This window comes from Epinephelus moara, chromosome 14 (genome assembly GCF_006386435.1).
Source record: "Epinephelus moara isolate mb chromosome 14, YSFRI_EMoa_1.0, whole genome shotgun sequence".
Classification (NCBI taxonomy): Eukaryota; Metazoa; Chordata; class Actinopteri; order Perciformes; family Serranidae; genus Epinephelus; species Epinephelus moara.
In genome coordinates this window covers 34,612,512-34,636,597 of record NC_065519.1, presented here as the reverse complement: position 1 = coordinate 34,636,597, position 24,086 = coordinate 34,612,512, and the positions used below count along the sequence as shown (strand labels likewise).

The 24,086-nt window shown below is 40.8% G+C and overlaps 2 protein-coding genes across 3 annotated transcripts; one reads left to right on the top strand and one right to left on the bottom strand.

The window, feature by feature from the left end:
• Window positions 1-1,707: 1,707 nt before the first annotated feature.
• Window positions 1,708-8,149, bottom strand: qrsl1 (glutaminyl-tRNA amidotransferase subunit QRSL1). 2 transcript variants are annotated; one of them, XM_050061185.1, is made up of 11 exons: window positions 8,030-8,149; window positions 5,859-6,018; window positions 5,686-5,784; window positions 5,515-5,611; window positions 5,247-5,408; window positions 4,945-5,120; window positions 3,992-4,104; window positions 3,234-3,426; window positions 2,987-3,104; window positions 2,558-2,763; window positions 1,708-2,162 (listed from the first exon to the last, which is right to left on the bottom strand). In XM_050061185.1, the coding sequence occupies exons 1-11, from the start codon at window positions 8,051-8,053 to the stop codon at window positions 1,957-1,959; spliced, it is 1,554 nt and encodes a 517-aa protein (XP_049917142.1). In that variant the 5' UTR covers window positions 8,054-8,149; the 3' UTR covers window positions 1,708-1,956. The 2 variants fall into 2 exon arrangements, with proteins under 2 accessions (XP_049917142.1, XP_049917143.1); XM_050061186.1 differs by lacking the exon at window positions 8,030-8,149 and having other exon boundaries at window positions 5,849-5,967.
• A 54-nt stretch (window positions 8,150-8,203) lies between these two features.
• Window positions 8,204-23,853, top strand: rtn4ip1 (reticulon 4 interacting protein 1). Its single transcript, XM_050061187.1, has 9 exons — window positions 8,204-8,787; window positions 11,161-11,312; window positions 13,594-13,662; window positions 14,066-14,190; window positions 14,541-14,589; window positions 14,951-15,087; window positions 15,430-15,613; window positions 22,794-22,886; window positions 23,518-23,853. Exons 1-9 carry the CDS (start codon window positions 8,505-8,507, stop codon window positions 23,641-23,643), a joined length of 1,218 nt encoding a protein of 405 aa, XP_049917144.1. The 5' UTR covers window positions 8,204-8,504; the 3' UTR covers window positions 23,644-23,853.
• Window positions 23,854-24,086: the final 233 nt, after the last annotated feature.

The following is a 24,086-nucleotide window of genomic DNA, read 5'->3' as shown; positions in this document are numbered from 1 at the left end:
TTTGCTGCAATACCATAAGTGGCCACTGGGGGAAATTTTGAAGCATGGCTGAGCTGCTTTCCTGGACACCAGATTAAAAACACACAGAGGTAGCATAGCATCATGACTTCATTCTCTGCCCAACACAGTGCTCCAAACAACTTTTTATGCTAGATTTAGTAACTTGTCAGATCCTCTTTATTTCTAAAAAGCAACTAGTGGCAAATTAAGCAACTTACTCAGACCATCAGGGAAAAAGAGAATATTATCTTTACATAACAAATAGTGGTTTGCTGCTATATTCTGAATGTCGTATGCAGAACCTTTAAGCTTGAAGGCAGGAGGAAACAGTTAGCCTGGCTCTGTCTAAAGTCAAAATATGTGAGAACAAGAGTAGTTCCCAAATTGTCAAACTAGTCCCTAGATGAAGCTCTTAATTGCTAATGCACCTACAGAAAGCCACACGCTCTAACTAGCCTCTTAATCCCATTCTTAATTGTCTTAAAGTGGCCTGAAACGGCCTGCTAGGATCAAAAATAGATGCTTTGTGTTATTCTCAGACTGAGTTGTCCTCCTTTCAACTGATGTAGAACAGGTTTTATGCTAAATTTAGCAAGGATGCTAGCTGCATGCTGATTGTAGCAACAGTGAGCTGGGATTTGGGGATTCCTGGGCACTATAATAAAATCAGAGAATGGTGGACCTGATCTTAAATAACACCACAGTACAAATAGTTTGTCCCCTTCTTATCAGGTCATGAAAAAGTGAAAAAAAAACCCATGATTCACATTATAAAGGATTATTTGAAAATGAAATTTTGTTATGGACAACCTGCCTTATTCTTTCTTGTATCGAGAAAAATGTTAATTTGTAGAAAAAACAAAATCTAAAACAAGATTTTTTTGCCGTGCACACTTGGAACTGAGAATGACGTGGTTCATTAAAGTGAAGTGATGTTAAGTAAGAACAAAACTGTTCTACAGAATACAGAAGGAAATGTGACTGGTGCAATGTTTGCTTTTAAAGTTTTGTGAAAAACAATATATGGACAGCAAATAATGTGAAGGTAAGTAATAATAAACAATCCTATGTGTAAAAATTACCTTTCAACTGTTGAACTATAGTATCAGCACTAATCATGAACGTAACAGTGACCATGTATAGATTCCCACATGATAAATGGGTCAGGATTATGAGGAGCTGGAGTCAATTGAGACTCTGCAGGCACTCAGTGTAACACCTCAGTTTAGGCCACTTTCCAGTACTGTAATTGGCTGACTGGATTGATTTCATGTGAGCTGACTCCAACCCTTTAATGTGGACAGTATAAGTACTTCAGGGAAAGTATCTGCTTGAGCCAAAGTGGTCTGCTGGTGTTTGGTCATGCGAAGTTGTTACCCAACTCTTCTGCAATTTGTCTTTCTTCAGTCACACATACACTTGCAGAAGAGGATGCATTTTAGTTTTTAACAAGTTTCAAAATAATGTGTGCAGAAATTGCAATATGAGGGTCACCCATTTAGGTGTTAATAATGCTTTAAGTTATGTAAAATTAGGTGGCAGCTTTGAGTGACAGACTGTCTGCGAGGCATCACCACAGTCTATGAGTCAGCTCCACCCTCTTGCGCAAATTTGGTCACTCGTGACTCCAGCAATCCAAGACAGCGATGGCAAAAATGCAAAACTCGAGGCATGGATGCTGTCTTAAAAATGACATATATCACTCTATCAGTAATAACGTGCATATTTAATATCACCACCTCCAGACAACAGATACAGCAGCAGGTTAAGATTAAAATATGACGCATGTTGTAAAACAATGAATTTATGCTTTAAAAGCCATAACACTGACTGATGGCTCACACTCCAACAAAATATATGGAAAAGGCATTTTACAAGCCAAGAATGTCCATCATAGTTACACCTTAAGTGCATTGTGTGTTTCTTTGTCAACAGTCCTTGTGTCCACAGTTCTCTTCATACAGCTGAAGTCTGCTCTCTTTGGTCACTCCTGCTCTCACTGGAGTCTTCATAGTCACTAATGGAGGGAAACCCAACCCTCTGCTCGATCCACTGGGCAACACTGAGCAGCTTCTTGTCTTGGAGGGCGGGGCCTATAAGCTGTAAACCAATGGGAAGGCCCCGTCTTGATAAAGCAGTTGGCACAGAAACAGCAGGGAGACCTGGGGTGAGGATAAATAGAGTGGAAGGAGAGTTGAGAGAAAGGCACTGATTGGGATCTCAAGATTAGTTACAGGTTAGTTTGGAGAGTGATAAAAGAAGGAGCCTTTTTGCCTTCAGGGATTTACAAAGAAAAGAGAGAAGTGAAATGATCATTTCCCCTTTTAATTTCACTATGATGTTCATTCTCCAATGCACCTTTGTTACAGGATGTAAAATAAGAAACATTAACTAAACTGAGGTAGTTTTGGGAAGATGTTTTTTGAGTGTGTGGGTGTACATATTTGTGTGTGTATCCATGCATGCAGAATATATAAGTTCCTGAACCCTCCCACACTTCCTATACATGCATGAACGGTTCTGATTGCAGATTTTTTTTTTTCTCCTCTCTCTGTACCTGCCATGTTGACGGGCTGAGTGAAGACGTCTTCCTGCGCGCTGCGTGTTCGGTTGTCTTCCTGTGTGAAGTCAGAGTAACGGGCTGCATCAGTCAGAGTGGTGGGCGTCAGCAGTACGTCGACACCTGAGCTGAACACGCGTTTGAAATCGTCTGCGATCAGCCGGCGGACTTTCTGAGCCTTTACAAAGTAGTGCAGGTAGTTCCTGAGGGTGAGGATGCCAACAGTGGAAATATTATAGCTTCACCAAAATGTTTTAATGTCACATACATTCCATGAAAGACAACTTGGCAAATAGCCGTGCTTATAAAAAGCTGCTTATCAAAAGGTCAAGGAGAAAAGGTCATAGTGATAAAATGGCACACTGATGGCTCTACACTAGTGTGTAGTAGTGAATTGAACAAGTAGCGTGCAATCTGCTGTCTTACTGTTTGAGCAGGAAGTAGTTTCCAGACAGTATCCTCCCTCTCACTACATCGTTGAAGCCCTCATGTCTGCTTGTGGCATACATGGCTTCTGTCGAGCTGTCCACCTCGCTGCGATGACCTGACAGAAGAGGAAATCAACAGCATTGGCTTTTCTGCTTTTGTACTGTTAAATAATCCAACAGATTCCCTGTGTGATGCAGCACCTAATGCAAAATGCTCTACAATGCACCCTTAAACGGGTTCATACCGTATTCTAGGCCGTCAAAACGGGCCATGTTAGACGCCACCTCGGCGTGGCACAGGACGTGGTAGCACACAATGGAGTGCTGGGTGTGGGGGAGGGATACCTGCTTCACCCGCGCCTGCGCCCTCTCAAACATGTCAGCAACACGACTCCACTGTGCTACAGTCTCCTCAGAAAGCCCCGGGGCGTGGTACTCCTGACATACATTAAGAGACATAGATAAGCAGCTGCATTTGTCTTCACAGAGATATAAAACAAAACAGAATAAGAACCATTTATGTACATATAATGTACCCTGAGAAATGTTTTTACTCTAAAAATGAGTAGATTTATAATAAAAAGATATTTGTCAGGATTGAAAAGAGACAAAACACTGTAATATAGACCGATTAAATATGGACAGTTTCTTTCCCTGTCAGATTAAATAATGGTTAACATGTTTCCTACGACTAATATAACAGTTGTTTTGTTGTTGACTTCTCCAAATCATTTATGTATTTATAGTACAAGTCTGTTCCGCATCATAGGTTTGACTTCTGGTAGCTTGGGGATTGCAGTCACTCTTCAGGTGTTTCCTATTTACAACAAAACTGAAGTTATGAACATCTTACATTTAAAGTGATAATACGTTGCAAGCGTCTGCTGGCAACTACCCTTCAAACACTTCAGTCTGTGACTACTCCAATTTAAGGAAAATATGGTGTGAGTGATGCTGAGATAATACAGAGGAAAAGATGGTTTTAATACAAAGCTAAACTCACCTTGGGGATGCCTACACAGATGTTCTTGACATCAAAGTATTCAGGTAGTTCTGTCAGTGACGAGGGAGCTGGGATTGTTGTTGAGTCTCTGATATCAAGGCCTTGGAGGATATCTGTGTGACATATCAGCAAAATGCCAGGTTAGGTCCATCATTCTGAGGTTTAACATTTTAAATTGTGAGTTGTTTACATGGCAGGATGACAAGTGTGCCGCCCACTTCCTTGTCACTCGTGTTCCTCATAAACTATGGCTCCATGGCACTACTAGTGGTCAAAACGCCACACGGTACCTTTAAAGGTCCAGTGTAGGATTTAGTTACATCTAGCAGTGGGATAACATAAGTGGAACTTCTCCCGTATGCTAAGCGTGTAGGACAACTACAGTGGCTGACATGAAAACATGAACAGTCCTATCTAGAGTGAGTGCTTGATTTATTCATTCTGTGCTATTGTAGAACTACACGGAGCACTCTGTACAGAACAGTGCTGGCTCTAACCTTGCTAACAGGACTTTGTACATGTTTACACGTAAATTTACAGTTACTATTCCACTGTATTGAGGAACAGAAGCGTCAGGATGCACTACAGAGGTCACTGCTCCAGGTTAGCCTAATGGTAATAGCTTTTTGTCAGGCTTCTGAGTGGCCAACATCTTCTTCTTTGCTTCAGGTTTAGGGTTATATGTTGGTTTTGCACATTCTTCACAGCGCTTCAATTGTGTTTTTGCATTTTTATTTGGACTGAATTTTTTTAAAACAGCACCTGGTTAGGAAGGTTTTTTGAGAGGGAAGGCGGGAACAACCTTGTTTTCAAAAATACCTTTGTACATGTGGACTAGACCTTGGAAAGAAAGAGCTGGAAATGTAGAATGTCCATATTCAAGAGCAAGAGAAGTTTTCGTGGAGGCCCAGATGTTTAATTTGTCTAATAACAGGTCATCGGTTGTTTCCTACCTAGGACAGTGACTGCATCACCGACACTGCGGGTTATAATGCCGGGGACGTCCATGGAGTTGACCAGGGGGATGAGACCATGTCTGGACAGCAGACCATAAGTAGGCTTCAGGGCCACAACACCACACAGTGCTCCAGGATTACGAGTTGAACCACCTGTGTCTGAACCCAAAGCCCTGCAAAGTAATTACCAAAACAGTACATTTTTTTAATTTATAAATGACAATTTGGATCAAATTATTATTTTCATATTTTTTTGTGACATTTTTATGGCACCACTGGATGTGAATGTGTTCCCTCACAGGTAGCTGGTGAGTGAGGCCACAGCTGCAGCACTTCCTCCTGAACTTCCGCCAGTGACGACCCAGTCAGTGTCTGGCGCTGCCCCTGTCTGCTCTCTGTAGGGAGCAGCATAGCTCCAGGGGTTTCTCACCGGGCCCAAAAACCCATCTGTACTGCCCGCACTGCAAGACAAATAAATAAATAAATAAATAAATAAGACAGTAACAATCAGTACTCTAAAAAATGTCTCTTCCTGTAGGCCACTGACATTGATAACAATGGCCTTACCCCATAGCAAACTCATCCATGTTGGTCTTCCCGATGAGGACAGCCCCTTGGTCAACAAGCTTCTGGACCACTGTGGCATTGTAGGGTGGAGTGTAGTCTGTAGCATAAGTAACAGTCGGTTAGCATTGGAAAATATAAGACATAGTAACGTTCACTGAGGTTCACACAAACCTTTAAGCATCCTGGAGGCACATGTTGTCTTAATCTTTTCTGTGCAAAAGTTGTCCTTCACTGCAAAGGGGATTCCATCCAGAGGACCTTTGGGGGCACCTAAAGGAAAACAAGATCAGTAACACCCATGATTCTAGGCAGAATACTTAGGATACACACTCACGTGTCCACACCTTGCAGCAGTCTGGTCTCTGCTTCTTGAGCCTGCTTCAGTGCCAACTCCTCTGTCACAGTGATGTAAGCGTTAAGATGTTGTGTTTTCTTGATGCGGTTCAGACACTTTTTGCAGAGCTCTGTTGGGGTGATTCTTCCCTCCCTGAGCGCCAAAGACACCTGGAGAACAATAATGAAACAGCAGTGGTAGATTTTACTCAATGGGGCTTTATCATTAATAATTACTATGTTTTATTCAAGTGTTCCAGTTAGCCATGACTGTGTGATAGTGTGACAGCATGCACAACATTAGGACCTTGAAAGCAGCTAAACAGAATCCAGCCATCATTTGGCAAACTTCATTGTACTCCTCTGCTTTTCTTACCTTTTCTCTTAAAATGTCTGTAATGAAAAGGGCCTATTACTGAACTTAAGGGTAACACCACCTAAATTAAGAATTCTAATTGGTTATTTCCATGGCCTAGTAAAGTTCAGTCATAAGGTATGAAGTCTGGAGCTGCTCCATAGATAATAGGCTCGTTCGAGATGAACTGCGCCTCGCCTGGAAAGGGGATGAGGTCAGACAGCTGCAGCAGGAGGCAGTGACAAAAAGCTGCAGTGAAGTCAGACAGTTTTCCAACAGTTTCCAGCAGCCTTCAGTCTGTACAGGAAGTCACAGAGACACCCATCCTGTTCTGATGCTGATTTATTAAAATGTTATAAGACCCATATGTCAGCTTGTTTTCAGTCTCCAGTTGTTTTCATTATGGCAGAGTGACCTATTAAAATGCTTTCCAGGTGATCTGTAATTTACGTTCATGGTTCAACCTCTATTTTACATGAATTCTCATGTAAATAGAGCAGACCTTCACCTCCACCACATAGGCTAAATAAATGAGTAATATCTTAATATTTATTTTTTAATATTTTCAAAGTAAAAAAATACAAGACAACAGCTTTCATTAAAGATCAGTCATGTATAATCAGGGCTTCACATCTGCACAGATGTTACTGTAAAATTTCTTACATCCCACTTACCACAAGTATTTGTGATACTAAATACTTCAATAATTTAAACAGTCCACTGTTAATATACAATAGAGAATGTGTAGTTTATGATGAATGTATTTAGCCTGTGACTGCTAGACTTCACCATCAGTCACACATGTATTCTGTTAACAGAATAAACTTTCAAATCAGACAAATAACATCTAAATCTCTGAAATTCAGCAAAAATGAACAGTTTATTTTGTTGAGTCCAGTATGCATTGTGCTGCAATTGCCAGTGATCGAATCTGTGCAGGCCTGGCTCCTCTCGATCGAGCCTCATGAATAAAAGGCTGACTTTGTGGACCCACAGACAGTTTGTTTTCTTTTTTTATATATTCAAATGAGCTTTATTCTACTGTAGTGTTCTCAGTTCTGACACAGAAAAAGTACCCATAAACTCAAGACATTCCCCTGGCTGCTCTCAGTGTCATCTAGAACATCTTTCACCATTCACTGTCTATGGAGCAGCTCCACACTATATATACTGAAATCATACATTTGAGTTTTAACACTTTAGTTGTTGGATTTGGGAGGGAGCTGTTCATGTCTATGGACTGTCTTAGGTCATATGTGACGTGCATGAATTTTGAAAATGGGCTTAGTTACCATTAAAGTACAAATGAGGCATTTGCTGTTTTAAGTATTTAAATTTTACAGTATTCTTCTACTTCATTACATTTCAATGGTCAATGTTGTGCTTTTTACTCCACTACATTCATTTGTCATTTCTTTGAAAATAAAGATTTTACATGCAAAGACATTATAACACGATGCAGTGCTCCATATTAAAGGACCATAACAGCGTGTAGAAACACAGATTATCAGCTGTCAGGGGACAGCTAACCGCCCACACACATTTTGTTAGCAACTTCATAAAGCAGTAAGTTTTAATAAGCTATGTCTTCTCTGCTACATTAATAAAACGTTGTAATGTAGTTTCTCTCACTATGCAGTTGCGTGACAACATATTCCAGTTATTTCGCCCAAGCAAAGGAAGCTGGAGTATCATATTGTCTATATTATTTCACTTAAGCTAACCTAAGTTATGAATTGACAGCACAAAACGTCCAACATGCGGCTAATATGCACAAAACAAACACGACATAGTGCGCTCAAGGAAAAACAGAATAGTCGCACTAACCTCTCTTATTGTCAGGCTGAGCATGTTCACAGTATTTTTTAAACAACCTTTCAAATTAACAACAACCTTCGCACAGTGTGTAGCACCTGCAGGCCGCCATGTTTGTTTGAGTAACCAACGTCTAACAGCGCTTTCTCTGATTGGACAGGGGTTGAGGAAACCGCGCTCTGATTGGTGGAGAGGCTGGGCGCTGTAAAAGTCACCGGTCCAGGAAGTGGCAGGTTGAAGAAGAAGACGTTGATTTGAAACGATGATAAACTCTGGATTTATTGCATTTATCGAAATCGATAGTTAGACATGTTTATATAAGGAGAAAGTGTTAATGGTCAGAATGTAGAAGTAGCGTTTAAAGAACTTAAATAAGTGATTTACTGTCATTTTGCCGTCCAGTTGGATTCCTAACAGACATTTAAAGAACTGCTAATTTACAGTTGCAATTTTATTAGACAGTATTTAAGCTTTTAGGGGTTGAAAGATGAGTTCTGTGAGACACTTAGTGTACAGTAGGTGGTTGTTTCACCACAGTAAATCTCTAAGTGTGAACTCGTCAGTGTGCAGGCATGGCAGGCAGACAAGACTGTTCAGTACTACTAGAAGCTGCAGGACCGTTATGCCTGCATGGGTTATTGATAAATACGGAAGCAGTGATGTGTTGCGGTTCACCAAAAATGCCAGTTTCCCCATCATCGACTACCCTAATGAGGTTATTGTTAAAGTGTTTGCAGCAGGACTGAACCCACTTGATGTCAGCATGAGAGGTGAGTGACAATAGTGCGTGTTTACAGTGGCACCAGGTTTTCACCTGCAGACTGAGATTAAAATTAAAAAACTATAGAGCAAGGCAGTAATTATACTGTATATTGGGGGTGAAATATCCCTCAAAATCCATGTAAGGCACACACACACACACACACACACACACACACACACACACACACACACACAAGTCTAAGTAATGTTAACATTAATATGCAATTTTGCACTGAAACTGTGATGTGGAAATAGATAATATTTTGCTAAAAAGAGTTAGTAGCCCTTTTTACATAGAGATCGCGTGAAAGGGCCACTACCAAGTCCCTTCTTTATGCCACCTTTGCATTTTTACACAGAACCAAAACAACAGCAGCATCATGCCGCACCAGTGAGTAGTTTTAGATAGCATGCAGGCATGGCGCAATCACAAGAGGCGTGATAGGAGTGACCTGTAACACAACAGCGTCAACCTCTAGTGCATTGACAGTGTTTTAAAACCAATAACAATGGCATTAACATGGCAACAACAATAATTTACTGTCTCTGTCATATGACGCTTGACCTTGTCCTCTGCTTGGAGGGTAAGGAGCTCCCGGACCTCATTGTTTTCCCAATTCGTGGGCATTTTCGGCTGCTGTTCTTCTTCTTTTGAGTTAGCTGCTAACTGCTATCAGTTATATTTTGAATTTCCTGGTGGCGGGTTGGACGCACAACATGTTGTCAAAACGTCACACCCATCCCGTCCATGCTTTCTTCCTGCCAGCTGTTCCTTTTATATAGACCTCGTTTCAGTGATGTTACCATCTCACATGCCGGGTTAAAGGTAAAACGTCTCTGTCCCGCTATTCCGCAATTGTAACGTTTATACAGAATGGCGAGGCGGCATGACGGCATGAAATTGCCACCCTGAAGAGGCAGTGTAAAAGGGGCTAGTAATTGCATGCAGTGGAATTTGGCCAATTTGCAAGTACTAATCAATCAATCATCACTAATGTAAACTATCATAGCCAAGTTACCTGCTGTTAATTAGCCACATGTTCACCCAGCGACTAACGATAGTGCTCACGGGCGTATTCAATCAAAATTAATGTTAGGTTATTTGTTAGATAGCCCACGTGAAGTCTGAGAAAAGTGTCCGTTATTTATATGTTGCGAAGCAGGTGTAATTTATGTAGACTTTGGTAGCTTTCATGTATTGCATAATTGCATATTCCTTTTGCATACTGTTTAACTGTATTTGCTTATGATAAATAATAAAATAAAATAGGGAATTATTTTTCAAATTTATACTTTTTTAGATGGGCAGGGAATAGGGTCCCCCCCAGTGTTGACCCCAATTCAACAAATAAATCCACATCTGACATTTGACTGCATATTCAAGATCAATAGTATTATTGGTGGTATTTTCTTCTTTTTTAATAAAATACATACTAAACAGTGGGCATACAGGGTCTGACACTGACGTTGTCTGTGGTTATATGTTTCCTTAAATGAATCACACAGCCCATCATTCTGTTATACCTCTGTGATCTTGAAGGTGATGGTGGGGTAGTGTGGGGGTGGATAGAAAGGGTCAAAGGGCATTGATAGTTTCTGAGGTCGCTTAGTGGAAATTTAAGTTTCACCAGCTGGATTGTACATTGATTATTGTATATTGGAGGGTCTTATTTTGTCCCTGCCTTACATGCATGTTTGACTACATGAATACCACTATATGAAGCCTGTCTTCTCTGAGCACTGTGTTAGCTATTAAGCAACATTTTTCATTTGCATAATCAGTAAATACGATCCTATCTTTTTTAGAACTTAATCAAAAGCAATCGTCCACTAGCTACCCATCTTATTTTACTTATTTTTTTTGCAGAGGAATAGATTCATAGAGCCAAAATAAGTTCTTGATCCTCAGGTTCTACAGGCCCTTATTTTTTAAAATTCATACACTGACTTCCAGGTAGTACCTCACAAATTTCATCTGAAGCATTGTCTAAGCAGGTGTTGGCTGCCAAACCTACTTCCTGCCTCCTCAACCCCTAACCAGAGAAACCTTTTAACGATTTCTGACTGATTCTAGGACCCACAGTGCTAATCTCTAACCTGCCATTCTTCTTAAAAGCACTGGATAGAGTGGTGGCTCAACAATCTTTGGCCTACCAAACGAACAGCAATATTTTTAAAGCTTTTGAATCATTTTTGATGGGTATTTTTCACTGTTTTCTAATATTTTGACATTATCTAATAAATTTAGAAAATAATCGGCAGATAATAATTTTAGCAGCCTCCATACGTGCAGCATTTCAACATCAACATTTTATATCTTGTGTTGTTGTTACAGCACATTATCACAGATGATGTGTTATCATAAACTCTCTCCCTGTCAGGTGGCTACGGTGCTGCCACAATGTCTGCGAGGAGAGACCCTCTGAATATCAAGCAGTCAGGCAGCGAGTTCCCTCTCATCCTGGGAAGGGATGTGTCTGGGGTCATCATGGAGTGCGGCCTGGATGTGAAGTACTTCAGGGAGAGGGATGAGGTAAACGAAGCAAATAGCAGAGGAGAGAGATGTGTGCATGTATGCTCGGTAACTGCTTCATTATACATACAGGTAGCCCTCCTGTTTACGGAAACAACTTGTTCCTGCACACAGTGAGTCATGTATGAATAAAGTATGGGTGTGAAGTCATGGTGCTGTAAACAAAAACATTCAGCTGTGGTAACAGTGTGAAAACTGGGTATTGAAAAACAGATAAGATAGATAAGGATCATTCAGGCACATTGATAAAACTAAAAACACACGTGTGCTGATATGTGATGCCACGAGCTGATGGTAAAGTCAGTGTTAGCAAGTCAGTGGTGCAAGCAGCTGGTGGTGTGGGAGTGTGTTCTTGGCTAACATTAGACTCTGTAATGCCAACTTAGCATCAACACCACGGTGTATCTGAGCACCGCAGATGACCTAGTTCAGTCCTAGTCCATTTCTGACCACAGTGTTCACTTTGTCACAACAATCATTCTACCAGGATTATGCACCGTCATCTCCACCTGGCTCAGAAACATGACGTGACTCAAGTCTTTACTTAATGTCTCGGCCCTTTGTGGTAGAATAGGATTGTACAGCAAACTGTGAGGTGCTGTTGAGTCTTATTAAACCGGTGTGGCAAACTGATGAATTTAACTTTTTGCTATTAGCTGTTTATTAACCTGGAGTGTTTTTAATTGATAATATATTAAAGAAGGAAACAAAATAACTTGTAGAGCTGGAATTAGTCAATTTATTGATTAATTGATTGGAAAAAGTAAATTAGAAATAAACTTTATTCAGAGTTGTTCAATTCTATCAAACTAAATGCAATCATTTAAAGTGTAATTTCTGTATTTTTGAACTTGGACTCCATTTTCCTATGTTTTTGTGTCTAAGGGACTAAAGGTAATAACAGTTTATGAAATTAGTCCAGTGTTGAGCCAGAGCACTGCAGCCAGTAGCGGTGATGCAATATGCATCATGAATGCACATCCACGTAAAGTGCTTGTTTTTGCCACTGACAGGCTCAGATTATTCCTCCAAGTGTCTTAGAACATTATGGAAAGCATACCTACAGAGATGAGGGAGCTAGATCCTTTTTGTTTAAGCAGAGACAGCCCCAAAATCGCTATCGCCAAAGCCACCAGACTGCATTTAATTAAATAAACAGCCATTTTAACGTGTACAGAGCCAGCATGTTTTCACAACTAAGTGGGTGAATTAAGGGTTTATTTCAACCAAACCAGAGTTGGTTGTGAGGTTTTTTTCTGTCAACTTTGAATGCAGTGTGTTTTATGACTACAAATTTGCTGTTTATGTTAAATGCAGTCTGGTGGCTTTGCGAATAGCAATTTTGGGGCTGTTTCTGGTTAAACAAAAGGAATCTAACATCCTAACAAAAAGGTCTATCTCTGTAGGGATCGTTTTCGACACTTAGAATATAAATCTGAGCCTACCAGTGGCAAAACAGGCACTTTTAGTGGCCGTTCACTGACCAGTGCTCCTGAGCGATTCTTCTCATGGCTGCCCGACCAGTTAAAAAAAATTCTGTTTCCTTTGGTCAGTTAGACACAAAAACATTGAAAAATTGGGTTCAGATTTAAAAAATAATGAAGCTACCTTTTTAATAGGTCCAGCTTTTTTTTTTTTTTTTAACTTCTGTGCTGGTGAAGCAAGACAAAGCACAACCTGCGATTTAACATTGACAGACATCAGATACATATAGTGAGACAAGTCATACATTAGCAGAGGGGAAGTACACAATAGTGCAACATGGGTCAGACATAGTGCAGAGATGTTTGCCTCATGTTTGCCTTTTTCAGTTCATCCTCAACTGTTCTCAAACACCTCAAAACGCCTTTATAATTATTATGCTTTTTGTTAACCCTCTACAGGTTAGTCATATTTAAATTTTTATTTCAGTTTACAACCATGTGTTTAACACCTAGTTTTTATTTTGGATATGATTTAGATTGTACATAACGTTAAATGACCTTGATACATGACCTGTACAGTATGTGTTTGTGTTTGTGTGAAGGCAAACGGGGGCTTTGAGCAGATTTAGCAATTCATGAAGTCATGTTCTGCTTTTTCTAACCACACATTTGTTGACTTACCCAGGCAGTGCTAAAATAGAGTGACTCACTGTGTGACATTACATATGTGCTACTTTTGATTTGATACTTCACTGCACAGTCTCATCATACTAAACTATTAACTGTATAGAAATGTAGACACACAGTTGTTTGTGTCTTTGGTTAATGAGTGTCATGTTGCTGTGTGTCCTCCTCAGGTGTGGGCAGCTATCCCGCCATGGAAGCAGGGCAGCTTGGCTGAATTTGTGGTGCTGAGTGCCAATGAGGTATTGTTCATCTGATGGACCACGTTGTTGGTTTGAGCTAATATTGTTAGTGCTGCTGCACATGTCTCAGTTTCGTGTTGACGTTTGCTTCCATCTCTATGGAAGTTTATCACTTTTTCATCACTATCAGATCTGTGTAGACAGTTTCCTTTTTGTACTTTATGGTTTGTTTCGGTTGATCATTTTCAACATCCCTCTAAGGTGACTCACTGGTACTTACATAAAATTGAAACATGCACATTAAAAAACAAAAATTAAGGTATGTAAAGATCAGCTAAATAAGATACAGTTGTGCTGGCACTCAGATGCTTTTTCATAGTGACTCAGCAGGGTTACTGCTGTAATGTGTTGAGGCCGTGCTACTTTCATAACTGCTATTATTATCAATGTGTGCTGTGTTCAGGTGGCCCACAAACCAAAGTCACTGAGCCACACAGAGGCAGCAGCCATTCCCTACGTGGCAACCACTGCTTGGTCGGCATTGGTCAACACCGGTGGGCTCAGTAAGGACAACTGCGCCAAGAAGCGGTGAGGGATAAACACTGCCACACCGTCACACACACACACACACACACACACAATTTCCACTTGTTGTTAATCCCTGTCCACCCCAAAGAAGCTCCCTGTCTTTGATCTAACCAATTATTCCACTTGGTGCTCTTTCTAAGCTTAGCCCGCTCCATAATGAGCCTCTGGGTGATGTGCTGCGGTTCTCTGGCAGCAGCTCAGACGCTCCTTTGCACTGCAGTGAACTTGACACGCTAAAGCCTGCAGTGCATTTGACATGAATCCTAATGAGGGAGTGTCTGTGCAACAATAGTGTAGAAAACATCGTCGACACATTCATTGTACGTGTCTGCTTTTCCTCTTCCCCACAGGGTTTTGATCCTTGGAGGGTCCGGGGGAGTGGGAACTTTTGCGATACAGGTATGTGTGATGATAGCAAAGTTGCATGTTCTTCACATTATGTGGTTATGTAGCATTTTAAACACTCAACACTCAACACTATATTTAGACCCTTTGACCACAGTGTAAATGTGAACAAAAGCACCGGTGTTATAAAAAGTGTCTTCGGCCTGTCAGGTTTCAGACTGTGCTACACACCTTGCCCAGTGACCTGAATACTGTAGCTCACATTACAGACTAACACTCGATCTTATTAATTATACATTCTGTTTGCTTCTCAAACATTGGGTAACATTCTGCTCCCTGCAATAACCCAAACATATATTTGTTTTGTAGTTAAACATAAATTATACAAACAATTGGTACTATCATTTGTGTCCAGATGTTGAAGGCTTGGGGAGCCCATGTGACTGTTACCTGCTCCCAGAATGCAGAGCGGTTTGTAAGGGACCTGGGGGCAGACCATGCGGTGGACTACACTGCCGGACCCGTCGAGGAGCCGCTCAGTGCTCTGGAGAAGTGAGACCCCCACACACACACACACACACACACACACACACACACATCTATGGTCATTTTTCATTCATGTTGGTGTTTAATTGGAGCTGGTGTTGCATGTATCAATGAATTGCCCTTGTTACCAAGGCAAACACAGTCCCTCTAGCTGCAGCCAGCTCATTAGTGCAGGAAAACTTCAATTTTCTAATGAACTTAATCACACTCAGACTGAACCTCTCTCTTTAATTCTGTCGTCTACACCTACAAATTTTCCGTTTCATTTACTTTGTCGTTTATGCTCACATGTATGTGTCTCTGCTTGTGTCTCTTGTTTTCACCAACCCTACCCCTCTCCGCCTCAAGATTTGACCTGATCCTGGATAACATTGGGGGGGACACAGAGCGGTGGGCGCTGACTCTGCTTAAGCCTTGGAGTGGTGCCAAGTATGTCACCCTCGTAACACCGTTCCTCCAGAACACCGACAGGCTGGGCATCGCTGATGGCATGATGAAGACTGCTGCAACAATGGGCACCAAAGCCCTCAAGGTAACCATATTAGAATAACACAGATGCAGTTTGATTAATTACATATTCAGAGATTTATTGGTTTGGACCCAGTTCTTCTTACTCTACCATGCCAAGAAGAAAGAATTCCTGGAGAAACTTTAAAAACTGGAACCTTGGGAAAACATTTTGCGCACTTCTATCAACAGTCTTGGTCTAAAAATGTCCCTGCAAAAACAAACATTACATTAATGGGGAAATAATGTATTTTTCAGCAAATTTGAGATTGGTCCAGTATTGAGTGAGAGTGCTGCAACTGGCGGTTGCAAAACAGGCTGCAATGTACCCACTCGGGGCATTTTTGCAATGTCAGTTTATGTCGTGATAACAATTTGAGCCTGTCACTGGCAAAAACAAGCACTTGTAGTGGACGTGAATTGACGATGAACAATTGACGATTAACGTCACATTGCAGACTTTTTCGCCGCTGCCAAGTTCAGCGATCTCAATTTTAAAATTAGTCACTTAGACATAAAAACTTTGGAAATAGGGTCTAAGGTGAAAAATACAAAAATAGCATCTAACAAAAGAAAGGTCAAAGTCAAAGACGCAGCCTACAGCCATTACATATTCCTTCCACATGTAAAAAGCACTCTAATGCCTTAAATTGGCATTACAGTTGAAAATATTGTATGTTACTTAACAAGTAGGTGGATAAACGTCCAACACAAACAACATAGCAACAGTCGTGATTAGCCAGTAATCTGCTCCAAATGCCAGCTGACTGCATTGAGACAAACTGTGTGAAGATGCCTCAGTCATTTCCTTTCAGATAAAGGAGGAAACCGTTGATTGCCAATACCACAAACTTTATGATATTTTTCCAGTTACTATGGCTACAGTGTTTCTCAGTCAGTCTCAGTTGTCTGTGTAACTCAGATTACAACATCTCCCCTGAACTCTAACTTCATTATGCATGTACAGCACATCTCTGATGTTATAGTCAGGACATATTTAGAGTATAATACCCTTTACCCGACACATACGCAATCCTGGAGCTCAGTGCATTCAGTGTAAGTGGCATCCTGTCTGCGTGCCCGCAGCGATTAACATCATGCAGAGCAAAGCTTGCTTGCAGTGCATTTGTGGCTAGTGTGTGTATGTATGTCACATCTGTGCATTACCATCACCACGTCTTTCCACTCAAATCATAACCACACAATCCACGAGCGAACTGACACAAGCATGTGTCGCTGTTGTTCGAAGTCAAAACATCTCACTTCCGTCTTGGTTCAATGACTGGTTACACCTAAAGCCCAATTTGTGACCCTGACCCTTTTTTCATTAGTTGAGGTAATTTAGGAAATTGTTTTACATGAATGACCTGAAGAAGAAGTTCAGGTATTAAAGATGTATAGTATCTAGAAGTTGTAAGGGAACGGCGTGTTTAGTTCTGCAGATGGAGCACTCATTTGCTGGGTGAAATTACTGAGTAACAAGTGCACGTAACAAATGCTATGTGGTAAATACAAGAGAAGTGCTTAATAAAGCATGTTTCCATGACATTACAGTCAGTAACAAGGAAACTGAGTGTTGACACATTTCTACCTGAAACAGGATGTGAGGTGGAAGTAATGTGGGGAACTTCAGTTGTTCCAATGTGATAGAACGTTTCAGAGGGCTTTGCTGAAGATATTTATCCTGCCTGTTCTGTAGTTTTAAAAATGAATTATCTCTGGCCACAGTGACACAAGTATTGAAAAAAAAATCAGGGGAAAAATCGAAAAGGATTATCTACACCATACACGACAGTTTAAAATGTTTTGAGTTTATCGTGAACCAAAATTATGGATTTTTTTAAAGCTGCTCTCATCAGTGTTTTTATGTCAAATGGCTATGTGTAATGTGAAGGATGTCATTTGTGGTGACAAATCCACAGAAATATTTCTTTAGCTTTAAGGAGCTTTTTGTTGTCTTTTAGCTCATTGTTTTGGCATTCTAGCCTGTAACTCTCTTCTCATTAAAGCTGTTTTTAGCCACAGAATGCAGGTCAACTCATCCACGTTATTTTGTGTGACTTACAAATGGAATTGACCCTTCGCTAAGCCTCTCCCTTAATCAGTCACTTTCCAATCCTACGTTAGCAACCGTGTGTAGCAACTGAGAGGTCCGTCAAGCTTTCAGCAGAAGCTAATATGCCAAAGCGGCGTGCATACGGTAACGTTACCATCAAGTCAGACACCTGATACCCAAAAAGTGTCGAAGGTGGTGTTGAATTTTTCCCCTTCCCCAAGCCCAAGACCCAAGGAAGATATGGCTAAAACAGTGTGGAAGACCACACCAACAGCTGAATCCAGCAAAGATCAATAAAAACACCTACGTTTGTTCCAAGTTAAGATGCTAACTAACGTTAGCTAACGCTAGCTTTGTGTGCTAGCTGCTCTCCCTTTGTCTGCCCCAAGGAGGGAACATAACTCAACATTAACTTAAATTTAAACCATATATTGACTTACCCTGCTGTACACGAACATTCTTTATCCTTAACATGAAGTGTCAAGACGTGGGGTGCCTGACGCTTGCATTGCGACTGGTGAGCTTTTCCCTCTATTTTAATGTTCTCGTGATTTATACTCCGCCAGCAGGTGATATTGTGAATGTAGCTCTCACATGCATATTGAAGACCTTTCTGTCGGTTTCTCTCTGATATCTCCGAACAGTTTTTCCAGAAATTTGATGTTATTTCCTTTGGAATATCTCTCACTTATATCGCTAAAAACTCCATATTTCTTATGCTAGGAGCGAAAGCTTGACCGACATGGCAAAAGTAACTAAGGGGGGGCGGGGCTTAGCGAAGGGTCAATTGTTAACTCAGCCGTTGGCAAAAAGCAGTGACGTATATTAGAGCGCTGATAATAATAATTGTATAAAAAAAACCCTGAAAGGAAGTAGTCAGATATTTTAAGTGTCATTGTATGATTGATTGATTAATTGATTGATTGATTTTATTTAAGTGTCGTGCACCATGTGGTGTCCAGCCCATATGGGCTTACAAGACAGTAAACAGAACAACAGCCTGGATGGCCACATGACAGATCAATAACAAGAAGTCCAAAAAAGGAAAAGCAAACATTTCAGAACAGCCAAATTCCATAACAGAAACATCTTATTATTTTGGGTACAACTTTCTCTGTCTTAAGTGCCAAGCATTTTCTATAAATCTTGCCAAGGCAAAGGTCTCCTCATCAAAAGCCAACGCAACATCTCACCTTCGGACAACCAAAATAAATCAGGATTTTTCCACTGAATTTTTTCAAACAGGTGGTTTCTTAAATCACAGTATGAAGGGCATTGAAACAGAGAATGATATTCATCTTCAACAACATCAAGATCACAAAAGACGCATATACGTTGCTCCTCCGGGATACCTTTATATTCACCTACTTCAATAGCCAGAGGAAGGGTACCAGTTCTTAACTGGGCACAAAGGGACCTCTGTCCCCTCTTCACTATGTTTATATTACACTGCAAATTGTTCCTAAATATATCATTTAAATCAGAAAACGAAAATAATACAGAAACCTCTTTTGCCCAAGGATGATTCTATCCCAGTTAAAAATATTTTGGGTCAGCCTTTCCTCAGTGGTTCCACAACTGAACTATTTCACATCTCTGTTTCACAAGACACGGTTGTATGAGGTACTTATAGTTAGTCCCCGCTTTACCTTGCTGTCAGACAGCCTTTTCTGACAGGAAGTGAAGCTGTTATCTATGCTCTCTTCAAAGCCACCAGAGTCCACTGATAAAAACAGTAATTTTACTTTGCAGAATAGGGAAGTTGCTGGTCTACCAATGTCTTTATTGGTAGAGGGCTAATAATTGCTTAAATGACTGAACTCAACAGGCTCGTATTTTGGACATGCGTCTATATGGGACAGGCCTTTAATTCTTTTCACACAAAACTATAATAGGCCTTTATTTGTCAAAATGTGTAGCCACAACCGGCTAGTAAAAGAGACTGGGCGTTTGATTAGGCTTTTAATCAAAGGTTTACAGTATATGGAATAGTACTGGGAGCTACAGAATGATATAAAAACTTCCAATATAAATGAATAATGGACTATATAGTTCCCAGTCTTTTCATGTTTTCATGTATAATGTGTTTAGATGTAAATCTCAGATGTTACTTTACCCTCACTGTAGGTTAAGAGCTTTGATAAATTTACTGTGTAACCAAAGCTTCTAGCAGGTGAATGTAGTATGGAGCATTTTCTCAAGAGTTGGTGGAGACCAAAACAGAGCTAGGAGGAGAAAGAATATTGGAGATAATATTCGCTAACATATTCATGAGGTGATAATATATCAGAATTGTGTTTTAGCATCGGCATTTTTGTCAAGTAGGTACAGTGTTGTATGGGAAAATTGTTACAAAGGTATTTTGTTGCAGTACGGCTTTAAAGCATAAGGGCACAAGTATACTGGCTGCGAGGCCAAACGTACGCGTACATAGTGTGCTGCGCCTGTGTGTATACTTGCTGCAGCACGGTCGTTCATCAGCGCAGCCAAAACGCCTGATACTGGTGGTCTCCGCTGGGGGCAGACCACAGCACTCAGACACAGAGGTCGCGAAAAGCGAAGAAGGCGGTGACACTGTATTTCCAGATGTAGTAGGCAATACACAAACATGGATACTCTCGATGAAGAGGAGATTATAATTTTATGTCTTTTAAGATCTCGGAAGAGGAAAATGCGTAGTCGCCGCCATCAGAGATGGTATGTGCGGCCAGACCTCACGTTCACGGTCTCTAGAGGTCTACTTTGCACGAGCGCCTCTAGTGTTCATGTCAGTATTGCATCTCGCGCACGCGTCACGTTACCTCGCGTCAAAGTGAGCAGCCTATGCACCAAACGACCGCAAAATACGCATGGCAGCCATGATGCGTACTCGCACGCATTGTCTGCAGCAAGTATACTTCTCGCATAAGGCTGACATTATTCTATTTTTTTTCTATCATCAACATATCCTGTCGATAGACCAAAACCAACAACGTGTTCCAAACAGCCAGGCACCTAAATATTTCCCAAGCATTAATCAAACATGAGTAAACTGTTTAGAGCTGTGAATAAATGCAAATTTAGTGCACTAGTAAGTAGTTACAACAGCGGAGCTTTGGATTGGCTCAAAATAAAGCGGCCATGTCCCTGGTAATGCCACCCAGCACAACAGTGCAGCTTATTCATGTGTTTTTAGCCATGCTAGTGACATGGCTGAATAGATGACAGTGTCTATCCACTACTTTGGTCACATCCAACAACTACTACTACAGTTTTCACTTACCCTAAAAACATTGCACATATATTGATGGTCCCCAGAGCATGTATCCTAATCACTGACTTTTCCTGTAGTGCCACTGTAAGGTCAGATTTGAATGGTTTATGACCAATTAGTTTTTAATGACATTTCCATTAGCCACAGTTATACTTGTTAGCATGCTGCCATACAAACTAAGATGGTGAAGATGATAAGTATGACCTGTTAAACGTTAGCATTTACCTCAAAGCAGCATTATTCTAAAGTACAACCTCACAGAGCCGCCAGACTTGAATTAGTCATTAACTTGAAACTTAAGAAAAGGAGGATTATAACGGGCCGGGACAGCCCCAGAGAGACTTGCCCTTTTCTCTTTTTTTTTTTCCTTGCCAAAAGCAGAGTTCTGTGACTTTGTTAAACTGAGAGGTTTGCCCCCAGCGTTGGCAGAAAGAGGTATGACATGAAACAGACTGTACATGCAGATCTTTCGGGGGGTGTTGGGTGTTCGTTGCTTTCCACACAACAACATTTATTCACATATTTGTTTACTACTGTATTCCTTCACTTGTCACTAAATTTCTTCACTTCCTGTCCAGCGTATAAAGAAAGTGTCCAGTTCTGTCTCCCTCTTCTACTGATCCTGAACCCTTTTCCCCGTCTTCTTGCTGTGTGTGTAACAGGATATTGTGTCATGTCGTGTGATGCCTTCATGGTGCCTTAGAGATGCAACATGGCTGATTTTTACAGAAATCGAATGAACAGTCATGTGGCCCACACTTCCTCTTTTGAACTTTAAACTCCCTCAGTAGAATTGTAAAGGGCTCAGCTGATTTAGTTTTTTATGGTCACACCTTGTGTTTCAGACAATGTAACATAAGATCGACAAGGAGAGGTACGCTCCCACAGGGAGGATCTAATTTACAACAGCATTGTCTCTCATTAACACCCACACCATACCTCCAATCACAACTACAATCTGAGACAAATTATTCAGACTGACGCAGCAGAGGTGTCTATTTCCATTTGCCCAGTTTCGGTGTTGATGAAAGACGAAGCAGAGTGATGATGCCTAAAAACACATGAAAAAAATGGAAGAGGGATATACAGCGTAAAGACAGGAAGTAGAAAATACTGTGCACACCACACACACACACACACACACACACACAAACACTGTGTACTTTGTTCATAAAAGGAAAACTTGAGCGCCCACAGCTGGCCTGGTTGTCACAGTGTCCTCATTTCAAAATAAGCCTAAAGGAAACACGTTAAGTAACTCCTTTATATCAGAGGTCCCTACACACACACACACACACACACACACACACACACACACACACACACACACGCACACATGCACAGGTGCAAACATAACAAAAGATTGAGTCAACTCGTTTTTCCTTTTGTCATGAGTCCTACCCGGCTGTTAAAGGCTTAAAGGAAATCCATCTCCACCCAGTCACCTGACACACATTAGACCCTTGGATATAGGCGCACGTCGAGTAATGTAGTTTTTATCTATAATAATAATGACTTTATTAAGGACACAATCGTATACAATATATAACGCAAGATTAACAAACATTTATGGAGACAAACAGTTCTAAACTGTCAATCACAGTTCTTTGACACAAATAGGGAAGTACACTAGCCAGGGCTACAGGCCTACAGTCATCAGAACTATTAATGTGTCCTTTAGAGAGGAACTAAGAGAACTGAGATCATCAAGTCAGGTAGAATGCTGGGAAATAGCAAGCCTGTAAACTAAGTGGTGAGAATAGGAAGTTTATTGATAAACTAGTATATTTTAGATGTTCCACATTGACATGATCAGTTTGACACAACTTGTTTTCTTACACCTCCTCAAGTTTTAATTTTGCGTTATGTATTTTCTCTTATTCTGTTTTCTTGCAGCACCTGGCCAAAGGGGTTCACTACCGCTGGGGATTCTTTGCACCTAGTGGTCCAGCATTGGATGAAATAAGGGAAATGGTGGATGCAGGACAGGTACGGTGCCAGATTAATAAAATGTTCAGGGGCTGACCACAGACTACCTTTCGTTTCCTCTAGTTTGTTTGTTATTATGTGCACATCAGGGCTGGCAATTGCCAGCTCTCACATTTGTGGCTTGCAGCATTGGTTTCAGACACTGCGTCACACTAACCAAACAAATGTAGAATGTGGGCTTAGTTTCCTCAACTTTGACAGCAGCAGGACAGATACGTGTCTCCTAATTGAGGGCCAGGCTGTGCACTGTTTATTCACGTGAAAAAAAGCACCATCCATACCCAGTCTCCCAACCTCATTGGTGAAGGGCTTCCCCACATCATTACTCTCAATTAAACCCATAGTGCACATTTTATTCTCTAACGCATTAGATTTCATGAGTGCATTTGACATCTCCATGAATTATTGTTGATCCTGTAGCGCGATCAATAACATTGTGATATAATATGCAGTTCAGCTGAGGGTTGTGTCATGCTCTATGCAGATAACACCCCTCTATCTTTCTCACTTGCACTTTATCATTGAAGGAAACTGCGACCAATAACTGCTTTCCTCACTGATATTGTCATTCACAGTAGTTGAGACACAAGGCTTGTATGACCTCTGCCTCCTTCTATCTGCTCTTTATCAGATTCGGGCAGTGGTGGAGGAGACTTTCAGCTTCTCCCAGGTTCCTCAGGCCTTCGAGAAGGTGGAGAAAGGTCATGCTCGCGGAAAGACAGTGGTCCAGATCAGCAAAGGGGGAGAGGACTTATAGCACTAACTCTTTACATTTTCAGTGAACAAACTCAAACTGATTTGAACGCAAAGTCTCAGCTTATTGTTTCCAAAGCGGCAAACAAGGTACAAGAACAAGTTTGTTTTGTCGCTAAAATGTGTATGTAAACACTACAGCTGCTGCTGTATGCTTTACAGTGTTTGGCAGTTTTATACTGGCTTGAAAAATAAAAAAAGGTTGTTAAAATAAGTGATTCTGAAGTTGTCGTTTTTTTCCACATACACTCAGTTGCCAGTTTATTAGGTACACCTAGCCAAAACTAATGCAGTCTTACAAAATAGCCCTGCAATAAATCCTAACATCATGAAGGTTATGATGTTCAGTTCTTATTAAGTCTGAGGTGAGGTGTTGATTTAACTTCATAAGTGTTATTCTTTCATAAAGTATATTTGTATACGGCTAATGATGAACTTGATAACCTC

Bases quoted from the DNA above. Each gene is read 5' to 3' on its own strand.
- rtn4ip1 (XM_050061187.1), top strand. From the start codon at position 8,505: ATGAGTTCTGTGAGACACTTAGTGTACAGTAGGTGGTTGTTTCACCAC. The intron at 11,313-13,593 runs GTAAACGAAGCA...TGTCCTCCTCAG, and splicing joins ACTTCAGGGAGAGGGATGAG to GTGTGGGCAGCTATCCCGCC. The intron at 14,191-14,540 runs GTGAGGGATAAA...TCTTCCCCACAG, and splicing joins GACAACTGCGCCAAGAAGCG to GGTTTTGATCCTTGGAGGGT.
- qrsl1 (XM_050061185.1), bottom strand. From the start codon at position 8,053: ATGCTCAGCCTGACAATAAGAGAG. The intron at 4,105-4,944 runs GTAGGAAACAAC...TATGTCACACAG, and splicing joins TGATGCAGTCACTGTCCTAG to ATATCCTCCAAGGCCTTGAT. The intron at 3,105-3,233 runs GTATGAACCCGT...CTCTTCTGTCAG, and splicing joins TTTTGACGGCCTAGAATACG to GTCATCGCAGCGAGGTGGAC.